Consider the following 20,331-nt stretch of genomic DNA (forward strand, 5'->3'; position numbering starts at 1 on the left):
GCCTAATTTTAAAAATTACTCTTAAAGTAGGTTAAATTAAGAGGGAAATATCTTAAAGGAGTATTTTCTAAGAGAAATTCAGTTTTTTTTTTTTTTTTTTAATGTTACTAAGTTTATAAACTTATAACTATAGAAGCATGAACTCATAAAATTAGCACTTTGTTACATATTTGAATTAAATAAATTAGTACTTAGAAAGTCCAATAATTAAATTGCACATCCAAGCAATAATATAACCTGAGACTTAAATATTATATTGTAGTTTTAGGATATTGGTGATACTTTTGAACTGTAAATTCTAATAAATAGTTAATACACATAGATTTCTGCTTTAAAAGAGGTAAAACAGTCTACTAAATTGCTTAGATTATATAAGTGTAAATAAATAGGTACAAACAGAATAATTATTCAAATGTGAGTGTCTGTGTTGTATTTATTTCACTGGTATAACTGTGTAAAATAATAAATGTGAAATATTTTGGAAGGAAGGGATAAGAAAATTATTCATTTTCTTACATATCTGAACATCTTGAGAAAATCCCTTTGGATTTGACAAGAAAAACAGCCCAATGAATGTATACTTAAAAGTTTAAAGAAAAGAAAAGAAATATTTGCATATAATCATAAGGAAATATTCTAAATAAATCATAAGGAAATATTCTATGATAAAAAACTAACAGAGAATTCTTAATAGTACTGATAACATTTTTCTCAAATTTATTGCTTTTAAAAATGTTCCATAATAAATGAAAGCTATTCTTATGCTTGTCTTCATTTATAAACACGTCTAGTACTTTCACAATGATAATTTATATCATATGATACCAAATGTTAAATTAGTTCATAATTTTTAAACTTGTGGTAAAGTTCCTAAATATTTCTTAAAGAAAATAACTTTACTAATTTCACGACATCATACTCAGTAACCAATCTTACTCAGATAACAATTTTTTTAAGTACTTAATTATGAGGTTTGATCCAGAAATAAGGCTCCCATCAATGTTACAAATAGACAACATTGTTTATTCTCATAGCAATATACATTGTAGGAAAAAAGACGCTTTTCTGTACTTTTTGACATAATCACCATATTTTTTATGCATTTTTGTAGATGATATCTTTCGTTTCATTTTGGAAGTGAAATGAAACACCCAGGTTTCATCTTCCATAACAAGGGAGTCCAACAATCCTTCCTTTTCTTCTTGACACTGCTGAAAAAACTGGCGAGTACAGGCAAGGCGTTTTTCCCTGTGTTCTGCTCTCAACATATGCTGTACCCATCGAACACAACACTTGTCATACCTCAAATTTTCAGTCAAAGCTCTTTCCACTGAACCATAAGAACTCCCAGGAATCCAAGCAACAAATTCACTTACGGTGATCCTTCTGTTTTGAAGCACTTAATGTTAGACCATCTCGATAATCGCCTCCGACACTAACAATCTTCCACTCCGTTCTTCATAGTGGATGTCTTTCCAAACGGCACTAAACTCACTGCACCACTTTCGGATGTGTTAAATGGACTTAGCCTCTGTCAACTGACAATGAATATCCATGAGTGAAGTCCATTTGGCAAGCAAAAATCAAATTACAGAACAAATCTCGCACTTGGCAGGAGCAACAATGGGCACCTCCATCTCGGATGGCTGCTGAGCTAAGACTGAGCAGTGCAGTGAAACACGGCCAGGCACAAGTGGGGGAACAGCCGCACACAGCGGTGTTGTCGGATTTTGTATCGTTCCTTTCCGTGCAGCTGGAGCTCTTTGGGAACCTTATTTCTGGATCGACGTACATAGTTGCAAATTTGCAGGATTTCATTTAAGCATAGTTATTTTTCAGTTCAGTAATTCTTTTCACATCATATATATGCTTGCTCTTTGAAAATGCAATGTAGGAGGATGTTTTCTAAACATATTGTTTAGCTAAATATGTCATTTATGTCTAAATATGTCATATTTAAATTTCTTGGAAAGTTAATACGTGCTTTGGATAATTTTCGAATATTAGTGAAAATCCTTATACACATTAGAACTGTAAGTATTTCATTTATATATACATATATATGAATTTAAAATTAATAAAATAATTAAAAGAAGATTTAGTCATTCAGGTAAATTATAATTAGGCAAAAATGCAGTATTAATTAAATAGTAGTAATGATAGAAACAAGATCAATACATTCTGTGCTTTGTTTAATAGTTTAAATATTTTTTCCAACTCATCATTTTGATTTTTACATTTATTTTATAAATTCAGTAGTATTTTTGGTTTTTTGAACTTTATCACATTTTTTCTGTTTATTTCTTACTCATTAATTAAATTTTTATTGCTTATTGTTTTATGAAAATTTAAAATTTTTAAAGGATTGAAATATATATATAACTTAAATGATATGATTACAGGGTTCGTACACATTTCTGCACACGGAAATTAAGAGCATTTAAGGACCAATTATGATAAAAATTAAGGACCTATGAGCAAACGGGAACTGAATAAATTCAATTGAAGATATTATCTATGCCTGAATTTCACTTTTGTAATACCATCCTAAAAATAAAATAGATCCCTAAGTAGTACACATTATTACTAAACATGAATTAATTAACATAACTGTTAATAAGTTTGAGAATAAAATAAACTATGCAATTTATCAAGTAGCATTAAATATTTTACACTTATGATAGTTGGTCATATTTGAACGTTTATATCGATTTCCTTCTCTTTTAGGCATCTTTTCTAACAATTAGAGATTTGTCTCAATATGCAAACTAGTGCTTTCACTAGTTTCTGCGTGCTTTATCTCCTAACTTGTCAACCTCTCCGAAATGTATCTATAAGGGTTTAATTGATCTGGTAAAAGTTAAATAGTCCAAAACACCCAACAGACATGAAGCATATTATCGCTATGTCTGAAATTAACTACAATATCAGACAAAGGTTTAAATAAGCCTCTTACTTAAAAAGAACTTGGAACATAAAGGCATGTTTTGATGCTAAGAAAATCAATTGCAGCTCACGGTGACGTAATTAAACAAGAACAGTCAAATTCAAACTAATAATGTGGACTAGTGTTCAAAGATTATACAATTTAATTGTAATTTAATCTGACTCAATAACCCTATCATATGAGGAAATAGAAATGGGAAATTATAGTAAAGGTTGAAATCATAAACAATTAGGTAATTTACATAATAACTGCACATATCTTTGAAGAATAATTTTCTTTCTTTTCAGTTTTCCTCAGTTTCTTTTTTCAATACTTTTCCTTTTCATCTTAGAATTTTTGTATTTAAATAAGGATTTCCATTATTTTAAAGAACACTAAATGCATTTAGAATGTACAGAAAAAGCGGCTAATTTTATTTCTTTAGTAATATGAACATTCAGAAGCAATATGAAATATATATAGTAAAGGACAGTTACAGAGCTGATGTGGCAGAATTTCTAGAATTCAGTGATACTCCGAACAACAAAATCTAGAAATGGCAAAACTTTTAGAATTTAGAGCAAGCACTAGAAGCAGAATTTAGAAAGGCTGTAGGCAGCACAATTTAGGATCCACAGAGATTGCATCAGGTGGTAAAATGCCTATGTGTATGATGCATTAAGAAATATTAGATGAATCTTTTAAATTGTAAGTTTTCAATTTCTTTATTAATAAAAAAATCCCTTTCTATAATGCCTGCCCATGTGATAAGATCAGAAGCATTTCTGATATTTTCCATGCTTCTGTCTAGTGCAAAGTAGAGAAAATAAAGAGAAGATAAACATGTTAAAAATTCTAGTATCAGAAGTAATACATTCAAAGAAGTAATACATCATATCAGAAGTAATACATTCATGTTTTCATTGTTTTTCCAGATGTTCTCCCAAAATTAAGAAATTCATTGCAAACTTTCTGTAAAATACATCCACTACGTGTTGATACCATGGAGACATTTTTCATTTTGTCACATATTTCTCAAATCTTCTAAAATCGTGAGTCTATAAATCTTGTCTTCAAATCCTTTTAAACTTTCCAAGCTGCAATGTCTAAAATCCTAAAGAAAAAATATCCCCACCATTTCTGTAACAGAAAAAAGCCAGAAACATTTTGGAAAAAAGTATAAAATTAATTTTATAGAGAAAACTGATGCACATTCTGATAATTTTGAATATTCTGAGGCAATTACATGGGAAAAACTCTTACTATGAAAAAATTAAAAACAAGACATTTTGAGTTACTTACATAGCTAATTTTGCTTTTGCTAAGAGCTGTTTTGTAAATTGTGCTTTATAGCATTATACCTTGTTTATTTTTCAGATTTAAAATATTGTATAAGTTGCCAAAAATGAAACTTTATAATATGACAGCGAAAAATAAAAATGTTTTATTTTAATGTTATTTTTAAAATATAATACCATTATTTCAATATATTACCATTATTTTAATAAAATTTATCAATGTTACAATGTTTTTAAAAAAAATCGTCGAAAAATTCTCAGATTTTGGAATTAAAAAGTTTCTATAGAAACTAATTTTAAAATTGCCAAAATGTTGAAAAGTCGCCAAATTTAGAACCATTTAATAAAAGAATTCTCATCCCCAAAAGCAAAAAGTTGTTTAAGAGCTCTTTACTAGAAAAAATGAATTCCGAAATGCTTATGTTTCACTTCTTGCTTAGAAACTCGAGTATCCCATCATTTATATTAGAAATAGAAACAAATTATAACTCATGAACCCATTCAAAAGATTATCATATAGACGGCAGTGAATCGCCAAAAATATTCCTCAAAATGCTAATTCACACTCAAAATGACAGTCGTAAATACAGACAGAAATTTCAGATGATTAAAATTAAGGACCTTCTGTTGATTTTGGCCAAAATTAAGGACTTTTAAGGACCAAAAATTGATTCCAAAAAATCTAAGGACCATACGAACTCTGGATTATCATCCCAGAAAAAGTAGTCAGTTGCAATACAAGTAAAGTATTTTTTTGATCTATGCCAAATATTTTTTTTTAAGTAAATTCAGGTGTTTTCTATTATATTTATAGAATTTCATTTGTTTTTTAACGAGGATCAGAATTCTAGTGAGGTATTTTTCTAAATTACTTGAGACTTAAATTAATATTGAATAAAATCTAATTTCACTGAAGTAATCTGGGAAGACACGCCAGACTAACAGGCACACGAAAAAAAGGCAGACCAAATCTAAGAGAAAATGACCTACTGATCTGAAAAACCCAAAGCTGGAAAACATTAGCAGGGAGAGGTTTGGCCTGCAGAAAGCCAGGGCCACCCTGTCTGTCTGGCCCTTGAGGAAGGAAGGAATCTGGGAAGATGAAACATGATTCAGAATTCCTCAATCACTGATAATTATATCGAAAAAGGCTAATACCCCTGGAAAAGTCAGCCTTTTTTTTATATGAAATCAGAAATAATTAATATACTACTTTCATGTTGTATTTTTAGCAACCAAAATCTTCAAATTTACAATAGTTTTTTCTGAGATGATAATCTTATTCAGTAAATTTAATTAACCTCAGCTGCATTAGTGCTTGATTTAAGCTCTGAATGGCAAATTTTACATACTTTATTTTATTTGAAATGTATATATTTACATATAGTGAAATTTTAAAAAAAGAATGAATTTTTTAAAAGGCATATCAGGAGAAACATGCAAGTATAATTATGGTTGTAATGTAAAGAAATAGTAGTGTGGTATTTAGACTAAACTTCTGGGATTGGTATGGTTATTGTAATTTCAGAATGCATTTTAAAATCTATCATCTGTACAGCAACCTCCTCATTGTTAACCTGGAAACAGCGTTTTGTCATATAAGTATGGACAAATTTTACTAAATCATTTTGGCATGTTTTTATCTAAATGCATGCATTGTCAGCTAAATATCCCTGTTGTTTAAATGCTATGTTGGCTTACTGTCCTGTTGGCTAAGTTACACAGACTCATATTGTTGTGCTAAATAAAATATTATGCATATAATTATTACTTATGAAAAACAATATTCTTGCAAATTTTACAAAGAGAATTTTAACTATATATAGCAAAATCTCTTAACTGACAGCAACAGGACTTCACCAATTTGAGATAATTCAACATATATTTCCAGAACTTGCCTGTTCATATTTTGTGATGCCATCTGTAGAAATTGTAGCATGCAAGTTCCATTGAATAGTGTTTATCTATCAGCCAAAATTAAGTAAATAATATTGAAAATCCTAGATTATTTTAACTTAAACTCACAATTTTATATTCCTAAAAACAAAAAACTAATTAATTTTAAAATTATTATATATATTATCATATGAAGTTATGAATTTCTCAGTGCGATGAGATACAACTTTGAATGCCTGCCAGAAAGAAATGTCATTTCACAAAATGTACAAGATTGTTGCTATAGTTTTAAAAGTTCACTAACTTCAAATTTCTTCTTTGAGTGGACATTTCTTACAATGTACAAAATTGTCACTATAGTTTTCAAAATTCACTATGCAATGAAGTTTCATAACATCATATACTGAGATATATGAACATTTCTCAGAAAGTGTGCAATTCTTTGCCAACTCTCTTTCAGATAACTTCTTTGCTCATGTCAGCCTCCTTTTCCAATACATGTCTAACTACCTTCCTCATGTCAGCTTCCCTTTGTCTTATCACCTTCGCTTTCCAGCACATGTCTAACTACTTAGTCATTTTGAGAGAACAAGGCAGGAAATTGTCTGCATCTATATTAGCCTACATTTCCTCATCACTAACTTTCTTAACATATAACAAAATGCAAAATGTAGGCTATAGACTCACATCTAGATAAAATGTGTTTTAAAATTCCATAATTGTTTCATCATTTGACTCATCAATATGAACATGTACATCAACAGCTAGGTAAAGTAATATTCTTTATATCTTTTCAAGCAAATGACAAATCAAGTATGGCATCACTTAGTGTGAATTTTTTCCGAATATCATGGTCGACGCATAAAAAGGGATTTATATGTTTTGCATAACTCCTCGGTTCAATGGTAGCATAAAGTTTGCTATGCTGGGCAGCTGAAACAGCAAAAATGTTTTCCAATTTCAAGTCAAATTGTTAGTCTTTTACCTATAATTTCTGATTTAAAGTTAGACCTTTTGAAAGTACTATCATTTTGATATTATGGATTTAACTGTGTTCTAGTTGCAAGATTTTTCTGTTTGCTGTCGAAGCTTGTTAAAAATGAATTTTTGTGGTAAACTTATTTTTTTAAATTGATTTACCTTTCAATCATAAACATAGAACTAAATTCAACTATCAAATCGTATGTTCATTTATTATACTCTCCCCATCTTTAGCCCGATTGGTATGGATGTTATTCCAAGTTTCAATTATCAGAAACTTTCACAATTAGTTTTCTGCAAATAATCATTACCATCTTAATCCAATGAACTGAAATATTATTTCACTTTTTAAATGATTTTACTATAGTTTTGCTTTTCTGTTTTCAGAGACAGAAAAATTGGATCAATTCGTAATAAACAGAGGATCAACTTACAAGTTGGATAGCCTAAATTACTGTTTAGATAAAATCTTCTGGTCTACTTATATGCTGGAGATTATGGATGCATGATATAATATATAATCATGGAAATGAGATATTATTTAGGTGTTAAATTGACATGATTTTCATGGTGAAGCAAACAGGAACAGATTTATAGTAAAGAATTATGATCAATATATGAAATATTAGAAGTTGAACTGGCAATTTCTATTATAGAAAGTGAAAGCCTTTTAGTAAATGGCAACCAACTTTGTGAGACTGAAACTTGCTTATAAGTTGATGAAATGTAATGTTCCTAAGGCATTGTGTAAATAGGTTTTAAGTAATAAGGTCTCAAAATTTTTTAACAAAATACAAGGCCTGTGCTACCCATAAAAAATATACTACACCATATACAGGAAATATTTTAAAACAGGATGTTTAGTACTGAAGAGTGTGAAATACTATTTATGAGTATTTACAGAAAAAGAATTCTGCTTTTATTTCATCTGCAGTTACACTTTACTGCTAATATTTAGCAATTTGTTAAAAATAAAATAAATAGCTCTGTTTTGAAGCTACCATCCATCTAACAATCCAAAAATATAAATATAGGTTATATAAATTTGATGAATTTATTTTGTTATGAATTTAACAAACTTCATTAAAGTACGTATCATAAAATCAAGCTCGATAAAAAAATTAAGCATTTACACAGTTTTGGACTTATCTGTTCAAAATGATCAATTTGATAAATATTACACTTATTTTAATTCTTAATTTGCATGTATAATTATGAATATGTACCATACAATAAGAAAATTTTAAAACATGTTTTAATAGATATTTATATTAAAAATGCATCACAAAGATATTAAAAAAAAGAGCCCATAACAGGCAGCTCATCATAAAGTACATTTTGACATTAAAAATAATCATAACAGTGGTGCCATAATACTGTTTAATCTATTTGTCAATTACAAAATTGGCCGGATTCGCCATAAGTTCAGCTTTTAAATCATTTTCTCACTTATCAGTAAAATAAGTTATTCAGTTCTTAGAGAACTCATCTTTGATTTTACATCTTGCTGAATTTTAACCTATCATGTCAACGTGATTTGACATGTACATTCTGTAAATTGAAAGAGCTTTGAAATTTCTTGTTGGGGAACTTGAATAGCTTGCTTGGAAGGAGAAATAAATTAATTTTTGACAGTTAATCACAATTGGACATTTAACTATAATTTTGATTTTCAAACTAAAAAAAAATTTTCATCCAGCTCCTTCAGTGAGTAAACTGAAACTCTTTGAACCCATTCACATTAACAAATTTTTTTCCAATTTAATTAATGACATTAATTTTCCAATGCTTTCAAAATTCCAATATCTTAGCTTTTTCATGCTCCATTATTATTTTTCTCGATAGATCACATTATATTTGTTTTCACTTGGCTTCACCCATTTCTTTCTTTATAAAATCATTTTACTCCTGTCTGATTGCTCTCAAAATTGATTTCAGCATCTTTGCCAAAATAATGCTGCTTTTCTGTCCAATTTTCAAATTTATATTATCTTTAGCATTTGTCCATAAACCTCATTGTGTACCCTTGAAAACAGCCTTATTATATTATCAGATAAATATGAACATATTTTACTAAAACATTGTTGAATGCTCTTTTTTTTTTCCTGCTGTTGTTGTCTATATGTATGCACTGTCAGCTAAACATGCTATCGGGGCTAAATGTGTTGTTGATTAAATGTGCTGCTGGCTAAATTTTCTATTGATTAAATGTCCATGTTGGCTAAATGCCCTGTTAGCTAACTGCTGTTAGGTAAGTGTCTTAATAGTTTAGTATCACAGACTCCATTATAATGCATTATTTAAATGCATATTCAATATCACTAAAGAATTAACGCTAGAATTATCAATATAGCTTGATGCAAAAAATGTTAGTTTTCTATTCTGTTTTTACTTTTCAAAATTAAATTTTTCATATGTATTCAGAATTATTTCTCAAACAAAGTTTCATTAAAACTGAATAATTATATTCCTTAAGACGATATGCCTAGAGTTGCCTTGGTGGCTCATCAGTGATCCAAGGCTAAGGCCCATTAAAGAACCAATGTAGATTCTTTTTGATGGCTTTCAACTCTTCATTGTGGAACAGTTCAGCTAAAATTACAAAATATATTGTCTCTGTTTATAATGGGTATTTGGAAGATGGGGTTCTTTTGACTTTACACATATAAAAAAGATCAATTCTTAATGTGAGAAGAATATGAAGCTGCTATGAACTTTCAAGAAACAAATTTTGTGGTCAGAATGTTTTAATTAAACGGTTCAAGCCTAGTGTTAATAGAATGTTTCATGTAATTTTTTAGATGTAAACATATCATCAATGAAAACATTTGGGTAAGTCATATCAAATAAAAACTTTATTACAAAATTTAAAATAAATATGTTTACAGATACTCATGACAATAAATTACAGATGAAATACTGTTCATAATCCTGAAATAAACAAATTGCCATAAATATACAAAATTTCTCTATCCCACAAATCACAGAGCTTTAGGATGAAGCTGTAATAGTACAATCACATTAGCATTTATTTTGATAACAAGTAATTTCTTACAATGTACTCAAATGCAATGCTATGTAGGTGTATTATTCAGTTGAGATTGATATCCATTGGTCTGTTTATATGCCAGTACCTCTGCACACAAACTAAACTAAAAACAAAACTTACTTCTTTTTCCTTAACAGCAAGGATGTGGATTTAACATTTTAATATTGTTTTGTTAAAAAGATACATACTCATTTGAAAAACTAAGAAACCAAAATATGATATATGTAAACAAACAACAAGCCCCCCCCCAAAAAAAGTGTCCTTTTTTAAAGAAATAATGTTTATCATTTTATTTATTGAAAAAAAAATGAAAAATTTATTTCTTAAACAATTGAGTATTCATACAAAGACATTTTAAGACAATTTTATTTTTCACTCTCAAAGTTAATTATAAATGACTAAAAAGTTTTTGTAAAAGAAATAAATTTATACAGTTTCATTTCAATCTTAAAAAGCAATATTTTAAACAAGTAAGTGTATGTTAGAACATTTATAAAGTGCTGCTACCATAAGATCAACTTTATAATAAAATTAAATGTTAATTCAGTTACACAATGAATATAAGGTCTTAAGTTCCAGCAATATGGATTTTTAATATATGATAAAAAATTATGACCTAAAATTTAATTATTTTTATCACTAGTTTTAAAGACTTTAAATGAAACTTATTTTTCTATAATTCTGATGCTTTTTTAAAATAGAAGATGAATTTTTAAAGCGTCCTTCAATTCTGAAACAAATGAAATTATATAACCCGATGTTCATGAATGAGAGAGAATTTTAGGTTATTTTCAAATTGATTGTTTGTAACAATAAAAATTTTTAGTGTGACACATACAGTTTACAAAAAAAAAAATCTTTAAGATTTAATAGCAAATCATCAACAAACATACTTCTGAATAGTCATGTGACATATAAAACCAATATTAGCGACTGGTTTCTACTAGAAGATGTAGAACATTCACATATATATACAAATGAAACACACAAGCTTTATGATTTTCTGAGGTAGAAAAGAAAGAAAGGTTAGCTGCTATGAAGAATTTTTTTTTTTTAATACATACAACTTTAAACAAAATAAATACTTTAGGCCTAATGTATGCAAATTTCTAGCTAATACAGAACACACAACTTTCAGCTGGTGAAATAGTTACAGATATTAAGCATTTTTACTTGCTACATCCATTATTCAAAGATATTTACATTTTTGCCAACTTTTAATGTTACTGATTATATGGCTTATTTTAACATTCTTTCTATTTTAGCAAAAACAAAATTAAAAATTCATTTTAGGTATTGGTAAATAATGGCTATAGTCTTTATTTCCTAAAACATTAATCCTCGACATTTACTTCAGGGTCTCTTAAAATATTGTACAGAACATTATTAAGGTAATTTGAAACACTAATTATATGTTGCAGAGAAAATTTTAAATATTTTCATACAAAAAAGGTTAACACATAAATTAAATGATGATCTTTCTTACAAAAAGTGTGATCATTATCATCAATCAGTAACTTTTGTTTTGCCCTGGTTTTCTACTGAAATTCTATCTTTTTCCTGATTTTCCATGATAAGCTGCATTATTTTCCTAACCATACATGGTGAATTATCAGATTTAGTATGAATATCTGAACAATTCAAATCAGAAAAGATACATATTAATTAATGTTAAATTTAGGCAAAAAAGGAACTTTCACTTGATTCTGATTTTGAACAAATCTTTACTTGATCTTGAAGACAACTGGACATGAGTCCTCCTCCTCAGAGGGACCCATGTCTGATCACCTCAAAAACAGCAAACCTAAATAACTGTAAGTATTTATTACAAAATAAAATTAAAATAATTGTTACAAAAATCTAATTTATCTGCCTCATTACTGAGAAGTAAATAAGAGAAGAGTTACATTTCTTAAGAGATAGGTATTAGAAGAGTTATATTTCTAAAAAGAGAAATAAACAACAGTTCAAACAAGGGGGAAGAGAAAGCTATAGATGGATAATATTGTATCAGACATAAAGTCAACAAAGTAATTTCAACAAGAAAAAATAATAATAATAAATCTTTGTTTTCTTTTAAGAAGTCATATTTTTTATTAGTCAACATTTAAATTAAGAACTTTTTTCAGAGGATTGATTCTTCTCCCAAACTTTTCTAAATCCAACATCCCTGAATTTTTTCTAAAAAAATTACATGTTTCTTTTTCTCGGCTATTTTTTTATTCCTTTGGCTTTCCAGGTAAAGAGGAACAGTGCTGCACAGAATCACTATGTAAAACTGTTACAAATTGGTAATTGTTCACGAAATTTTGTACTAAAATGAAATAATGAGCCAAATCAAAATACTCATTTTTTAAAATAAATTTCTTAAACATAAAGGTGCTGAAATAACAAAGCAAAGGAATTTCTACTGTATGAACACAATATAAAAAGCAAAATTGCTCCAGATCACATAAGTATCCTCCAATTTAATGTTGAGATTGCTTTTATCAAATCCTGGCTTTGAAGAATTTTGAAGGAAATAAAGCATGTCGCCACTTTTTACAAACACCCTGTATAATGTAGCTTGAAATGACTCGCTAATAATAAATGTAATATAGATATATATGCATGTAAATATGCACACATTAGCAGTTATGACACATGATCCTAACATAATGACAAAGGTACTAAAGCATCTCAAACAGAAGAAGTAATTCAAAGCTCTGCCGGTGGTGGACAATGGGTGTCATTATCCATCCCAAATTCATCCAAAGCTATGTGATTTGTGGCAAAATCCTAGCATCCCACAAGAGGCTTTGTGTTAAAAATTATTGAGGAACGTTCATTCACAAAATAGACAGAAGTGATCGAGATAAAAAATATTATAATGCCAGTAATCAAAGTGATTGCTTCTTGCATCTTTCCCGGTTGGAGGAAAATTCTTGCAGATGTCTCAAGCCATACACTTTCGGTCCAGGTTGAATACTCTGTGGATTTCCAATCTGCAAAAGATGTTCTTGTGTAAGATACATGAAAAGAATTGTAACAAACAGATAAAAAAGCATGCGAAACGACAGCTAAAAGACTTAAATTATCTTAACTGTGTGCAAAAGCAGTCCAATAATGTGGTAAATTACAAATTTAAGACGCTGGATTGTGTGTGTGTGTGTGTGTGATTATGGCAAAGCCTCGAGGGCTATCTGCCTAAGAGGAGGGATGCCTTCGTGGAGGACTTTCTAAGGGAAACTGGCTCGTATATACGTTACACATGGGGAAAACCACGAAAACGCCCATGCAGCCAGCCTGTTCGCGGGATTCGAACCTCGGACCGAACTACCAGTGTTCAGCGACTTTACCGCTCGGCCGCTGGTGGGCCCAAGACGCTGGATTGAATTATTTATGTTATGGCAAACCTTGCATGGAATAGGACGCTTTTCAGCAGACTATTTAAGAGAAACTGGCTCTTATTCACATTACACATAGGGAAACCATAAAAACTAGCATGCAGCCAGCTGATTTACTCAGATTTGAACTTTGATCAAACTACCAGTATTTAGCTGCCTTACTATTTGACCACCATAGGCTCCTGAAATTCAAGAAAGAATGAAAAATTTTCAAATTGTTAAAAATTATATTTGACTATATTTTTACAAATAATACCTCAGAATTGCCCATCTACTCTCAAAATACATCCATCCTAGTGTGCAAAACCTGAACAACCTTCCTAATTTTGGTTATAGTTCCTTAAAAACTCAATCGGGAGACATGAGAATCATAGAGACATAATGTAGTACTTAAAGGATGAGGATAGAATAGTAGCAAAAAAATTAATATGATGTATACAGTATGTATAAAAAAAGCTTTATTAACAGAACAGTGTTGGTGCTAAAAACTGGCCAAGAGGGAGAACAACAAAAACTGGCCAAGAGGGAGAACAACAAACCAAACAGCCTTAGTAACGCATATGACTTTCCCTAACTGGAAAGGTTGTGGTGCAACATCTGTCAATTTGGATGGTAAAACCATGCTGCCAGGTGTCTCTCTAAAGTACTCCACAAACATTCAATTGTATTTCAATCAAGGAAGCAAGATGGCCAATTCATTGTGTGGATACCTTCCCTTTCCAGGAGCTCTTCAACAGTGTGAGTCCCAAGTGGCCATATGCTCTCATCCACAGAAGCAAAGTAGGGACCAAGGGCACCCCAGAAAAGAAAAAATGTGGAGGCGGATAACCTTATCACAGTAATGATCTCCGGTAAATGAGTCTTAACTAAATAAATAAATACTCCTGAAAATCTTATACACTGGTATAAAAATTAATAATGATTTCAATCAGGGTTGCCACTCAAACAGGAGAATGAAATTCCCTGACTTTTCCAGGTGTGTTTCAAGAAAATTCCAGTCTATCCGCGTAATGTACGTTGGCTGTGCTAAGAGGTAAATTAATTATGGTATTACTTGTATTGTGTAGCAAATTCACTTAATTATTCAATAAATCCCAGAGGACATTTATTCTTAATTATTCTTGGTATACTTTGTTTGATAATTTTGTTTAGTTTTCCACTTAAGAAACTTAATAAAATTTAAGATATATATATTGGATAACAAATGTATGTTTTATTTAATTATTACTCATGATCATCACCAGTTCAACACGAGGCTAATCCGGTCCTTATAAATCACAACGCAATGCTAAATAGTTAGGTTAGATTTTAGGTAAATTTAATTTGCGTGAGGTATGTTCTTAAAACCTTAACACTTGAAAACACAAATATAATTATAATAGTTGTTGTTTTCTCCACTGAAGATTGAGATTAGAATCTTCCCAATCTGGAATAAAAAAAGGCTTTTTTTGAAGACATTCTGCAGCTAAACGAAAGAAAGAAATCTATTTTAATAAATTGAGGTATTTTATATTTATTTTGCAGCATACATAAGGAAAAAATATGTGCATTAAATTTCGTGATGGTATGTCATCATACTGCTATAATTAATTTCAGGATTATGCCAGAGAAAATTTCCTGAAATTTGGAAATATTATTTACTAATAATAAATAAATTTAGAGTGAAGAAGCAACATTAAATTATATGAATAACTTAAAAATAATTACTTAAAAATTGAATTAGAATAATCATCTATATTTTAGCGAATATAGTTATATTACATGGCTCTAGATGACTGATTACTATTTTTTTTATTTTACTGCAAAATGGCAAGGTATTTATTAAAAAGAAAAAAAAAGGTTAAAAAAGATTTTGCGGTAAAATTCTAGTATACGGTAAGGCTTTGGCACGATTTTGAAAATTGTCGCCAAGACCAAAATGACCCGTTTACTGCGCATCAAGATGTCGCCAAATCCCATTATTATTCTAACCAAAGAACGTCTATGTAAAGAAGAAAAGGTTCCATACAAGTAAAATGCTATTATGCCGCTAGAATGCGGAGGGAAAATTTGCCAAGGGATTTGGCGACGGAACCTGGCGGTCAGAATTTCCCTCTCCGCAATGTGTACAGGAAATTGAGAAACACGTGTTAAGAAGAAACGCTCTTTGACAAAAGGAAAACTACGAAAATCCGTTTTTAAATTATTGCGAAAAATCCAAGAAGAAACGTTTTATCAAAGGACGTTTCTTCTTGGATTTTTCGCAATAATTTTAAAAACGGATTTTCGTAGTTTTTTTTTTCTCTGAAAATAACTAATCCATGAATTAATTTACTTGCGCCAAAAAATATTTTCTTTTCCTTTAGAGTTTAACCACTTGCGCTAAGACTAAACTTCACGGTTGTGGTGCCGTGCGCTACAATATAACAAGCGGTAAAGTGTCTCATTTACGCCGCTCCACATCTGCGAGTGCAATCCAGAGCTGTAACTCGAGAAATAAACAATCTCGTTGTTAGGCGACATGTGCACCACGTTATTTTCATTTTTGCGATAAATGCTTATCGACGTGGTGTTCACGTCGCTCGCGGTTTGAGACAAAAGCATCTTGACGTGCGTGGCACGTCTTTTTAGCGCAAGTGGTTAAAGAAATTTTAAACGATATTCATTTTATGAACTCTTGATAACGTGACCTTCGAACTTCGACACCGGTTTCGAGCTTTGGTGTCAGATATATCAGACATGCACAGCTGTTTCCCTCTATGATGGAACGGAGCCACAGCCACATCTGTTGCAGAGAGGTTTTCCTTCTTTACAATACATATTCTTTGATTCTAACCTCCATAGTACCGTATACTAGGATTAAACCCATTTTGTTTTATACAAGAACAGGTATTTTCTTTAGTTCATGCACTGCACATGCGATTCTCGAGAATACTGGAAACCAAAAGTTGCGGAAAGTTGCTTTGCCTTTCTAAAAGACAATCAAATTGGAGCTGCGAAAATTGGCTCTATGCCAGCTACCCGAATGACACTCACGTGATACATAATTCGCCAAAAAAGTTACCTCTTCCGACGTCGGCGCAAAAATCGCTTTTTTTGGCGGGATCGTTGTATGAACTTCCCTGACTTTTCCAGATTTTGACAAAAATACTTAAATTCCCTGACTTTTCCCTGAATATTTTGGTCAATTTTCGAATTCCCTGACTTTTCCCGGTTTTCCAGGTAGCGTGGCAACCCTGTTCAATACATAAAGAAAGTTCATTATGATATTTAATGAACATTTTTACTTATGTATATTTATCCTTCCAAAAAGCATTTAACAATTTTTTAAAAATTATAAAAAAATGTAAAACAAATAACATTCCATATAAATTTTATGAAGGGAGAAAATAACAGTGGTTTTGTGTGCTGCTGTAGAATATGTAGGAAAAACCTTTTTTTTAAAATTAATAATGATTTATCTTGAAATCAATCATAGTCATTGAAGTTGAATGCTATTTTCTTTTTACCTTCTGCCCCTCCTATTGCACCATCATATGGATCTTATTCATGCCTGAATTACTAGAAGTTTCATTTTCATTATAAACGTTTCATAAATTAATCATCTCTCATCCACCTAAAGAATTCAATTTATTAGAGATTTTATAAGAGATTTGGGTTTTCTGCTTTAACCTCTTCACTCCCAGCATATCATATATGATACAGCTCAGTTCCCTCCCCCTATAAGCCCACAGTAACAAATGTGATACCAGAGCAAAGTGTCACTGACAGCCCACCTTATCATATTTGATGAACTGAAATGGAGTATTTTATTTCACATTTTAAATACCTATTAATTATGTTAGAGAGCTGTAAAAGCTTATTGAACAGGATCTCTAGTGTTTTAGAATTGTTATGATGAATATTATATTCTTCTATGAAAATAAAATGCACACTGCTACCAATGCATGTTTATAATTTAGAAATGTTTTATGCAATGCAAGTAGCTTCAAACTTTTGTAGGCAAATATGACACTAGGATATAATAAGCACTAACATTTATATCCATATGTTTTTTATTTTATAATTTTACAGAAATAATTTAAATATAGGAATATAATCATTATTACTAATACTGCATCAATTTAACTCATTCTGAATATATTTAAGTATTAGGATTATCTGTTTATATACCGTATTTGACGGCATATACGATGCACTTTTTTTCTTAAACTTGGTCTCAAAAAAGTTACTTGCGTGGTTATATGTGAAGGACACAGGTTAACTTTCAATACTGAATGCTATTTTTAGCCCGGATAAAGGTCTAGACATGCATAACTTTTTCTACATCTGCCATAATTATTTTGCGCATGTGTGAAATATCTGTCGCCAAAAAGCTTTAAAGTTCAAAGCTGATGTTGAAGTTCGAACAGGTTCAACAGTCACATTACTCTATGGAGCCTTTCCTTCTTTACATAGACTTTCTTTGACTCTGCCAACGACTCTGCTCGGTGCTTAAAACTGTTTACCCTGGACAATATGACTACAGGAAACAAAAGATTAAGCTATACAATTCAGTATAAACTAGGGGTGTTAAACTACGTCAAAGTGCATGGAAACAGAGCAGCAGCAAAGGATTTCGGTCCACCACCTACAGATAAAAAAAATAGCTTGCCATTTGTTAATTTTCCTTAATAAAAATATGTTTGGTAATTGCATTCAATGATTGTTTATTTGGCTTTTATGAAACGTGAGAACTAAAAGAAACCACATTTTAAGTTATTGTGGTACCGATGGCATGTGTGGCCTAAATAAGGGAGCATCTTATATGCCGTCAAACACGGTAATAAGAATATTTAAATAATGTTTTTATTATTTAAGTAATGTTCATATTAGCATTTAAGTAATATATTCAAAAATCCAAATATTTAGATAAAAAACGTGTTACAGGAATTATTTTTGTACACTAAGCTTAATGGGAAAATGCATTCGAGCACACAGAAAGTGATCCAGGGTAATGGGTATATGGGGAAACTTCTTCGCATTACATTGGAAGCAAGGATGTTAAATGATAAAAGGTCTGAAATATTAATTAGCAACAGGGATCATTAAGTTCGATAAGGATACCTAAAATTAGTGAATACTTAGATAAAATATAAGGGCAATTTAAATTACTGAAAAGGGTTTAGTTGTTAGCCACAACCTGATATGAATTTTGAACCCAAAAATAAAAATCAACTTTCCTAGTTCAGGGCATAGTAAACTTCTGTTTTGCAAAAATGTCATGCTAAGTATTTTTTGCTTTTCTCACTACATAGCTTAGTATGTATATAGGCGGTAGTGCTTCCAACTGGCAATTAGAAGAACCAGAGTTCCAACTGCCCTTTCTTGCTTCAAAAAGCCTAACAAATCTCTACATGTGAAACTCTACTAAAAATGGAATGGACAGTAATTTGTCACCACCTAACCACCTAGATTTGGCAACCAGGTCTCCTTCATTTAGGTGGGGGGGGGACAAGATGAATTTTCATCATCCCCACAACATGCCTTCTTGGTGTGAATGGAAGCATATTCAGCTGGCATTGGGAAGACCTAGAATTCAAATATCAGCAAAAACATAGCTGATTTTTTTCCCATTTCCTGCTCATAAAATCCTAACAGTTCTTCAGATCTTTACTTTGACTCAATGTAAAATCAGCGAACTGGTCCAACTATGTTAAGAATGATACATATATTATCAAATTACTTTTTCAAATTCCCAAAACATCTGTGCAATTACTTATCTCTTATCCCAATTACTATTTAATCCCTTTTCCTTATTACTATTCATTATAACTTTTTATCTAAATCAAGACAGAAACTCTGTTTACTATGCCATTTCAGGTTTGTACATTAAACTGGTCATAAAGCGATTCAGGCAAAGCAGTCAGGGCTCCATTAAAAGTAATTACATAAAAAAGATACATTGCTCAAGCACAAGAAGCTTTAAATGGCATTGCTATTATAAATAGAATATGTGTATTCTACTGTTTTTCAAAAAAAAAAAAAAAAAAAAAAAAAAAAAAATTCCTGTTTGAATTACATTTCATGGTGTAAGTTTGTCTCAAAACTGCCAAATTAATTTCCCATAGTTAATAAACAATGGCACAAAAAACATAATCATTACCATTCAAAACATAAGCTGGAGACTGAGCCATACTATACATGACCGTAGATTTTATGCATATCCCACTTGCATTTGGTTCCGATCCAGCCATCCAATCATAGTGAAAAATCTGTACAAAAAAGAATACAAATATATTATTTACAAACATGAAATAACATTACATCAAAGTATACATAGCAGGACTTATAAAAAAATTTTAAAGTCTGAGATTTTGGAGATGTTGCAATACACTGGCCTTTAAACTTGTTACACCATGACAGAAAATAGTTTACCACAATTATTTATTTTACAAATACATTATAACAGATGAACGAAACAATTATAATTTCAAGTAACTTTGAGGCACAGAATACGCAGAAATCAGTTTCTTGAGCACATGCCTTTGGAAACAATAGCAACTGTTACATGGCTAGACATGGCATAGTTGCCAACCTTAAAAATATGAAAAATCATGAAGTTTCTTGCAGGAAAACCATTTCAAAATATTCCAAATGGACTTATGTATGATTACAGTTATTCAACTACTGATTATATGATTTTGAAGTAAAATATATTACAATTTAATTAGCTTTTCTAAATTTTGTTTTCTTTGTGTAATTTAATTTTGCTACTTCCCTATACTTTTATATGAAGAAAATCCTAAGAAAAGCCTTTAAGTATTGAAAAACTTC

At 30.4% G+C, this 20,331-nt stretch overlaps 1 protein-coding gene across 3 annotated transcripts in view; it reads right to left on the reverse strand.

Annotated features, from left to right (window-relative positions):
• Positions 1–9,934: 9,934 nt before the first annotated feature.
• Positions 9,935–20,331, reverse strand: part of Nct (Nicastrin) — a 102,005-nt gene continuing 91,608 nt past the window's right edge. For all 3 annotated transcript variants that reach the window (XM_035370005.2, XM_035370003.2, XM_035370007.2), the window contains 2 exons: positions 19,661–19,769; positions 9,935–13,134 (listed from right to left, as the gene is read on the reverse strand). In XM_035370005.2, coding sequence (XP_035225896.2) covers positions 12,929–13,134; positions 19,661–19,769 — 315 coding nt within the window. In that variant the 3' untranslated portion in view covers positions 9,935–12,928. The remainder of the gene's footprint in view (positions 13,135–19,660; positions 19,770–20,331) is intronic.

This window comes from Stegodyphus dumicola, chromosome 1 (assembly GCF_044657685.1).
Source record: "Stegodyphus dumicola isolate Sdum_Otavi_A_Nest chromosome 1, ASM4465768v1".
Lineage (NCBI taxonomy): Eukaryota > Metazoa > Arthropoda > Arachnida > Araneae > Eresidae > Stegodyphus > Stegodyphus dumicola.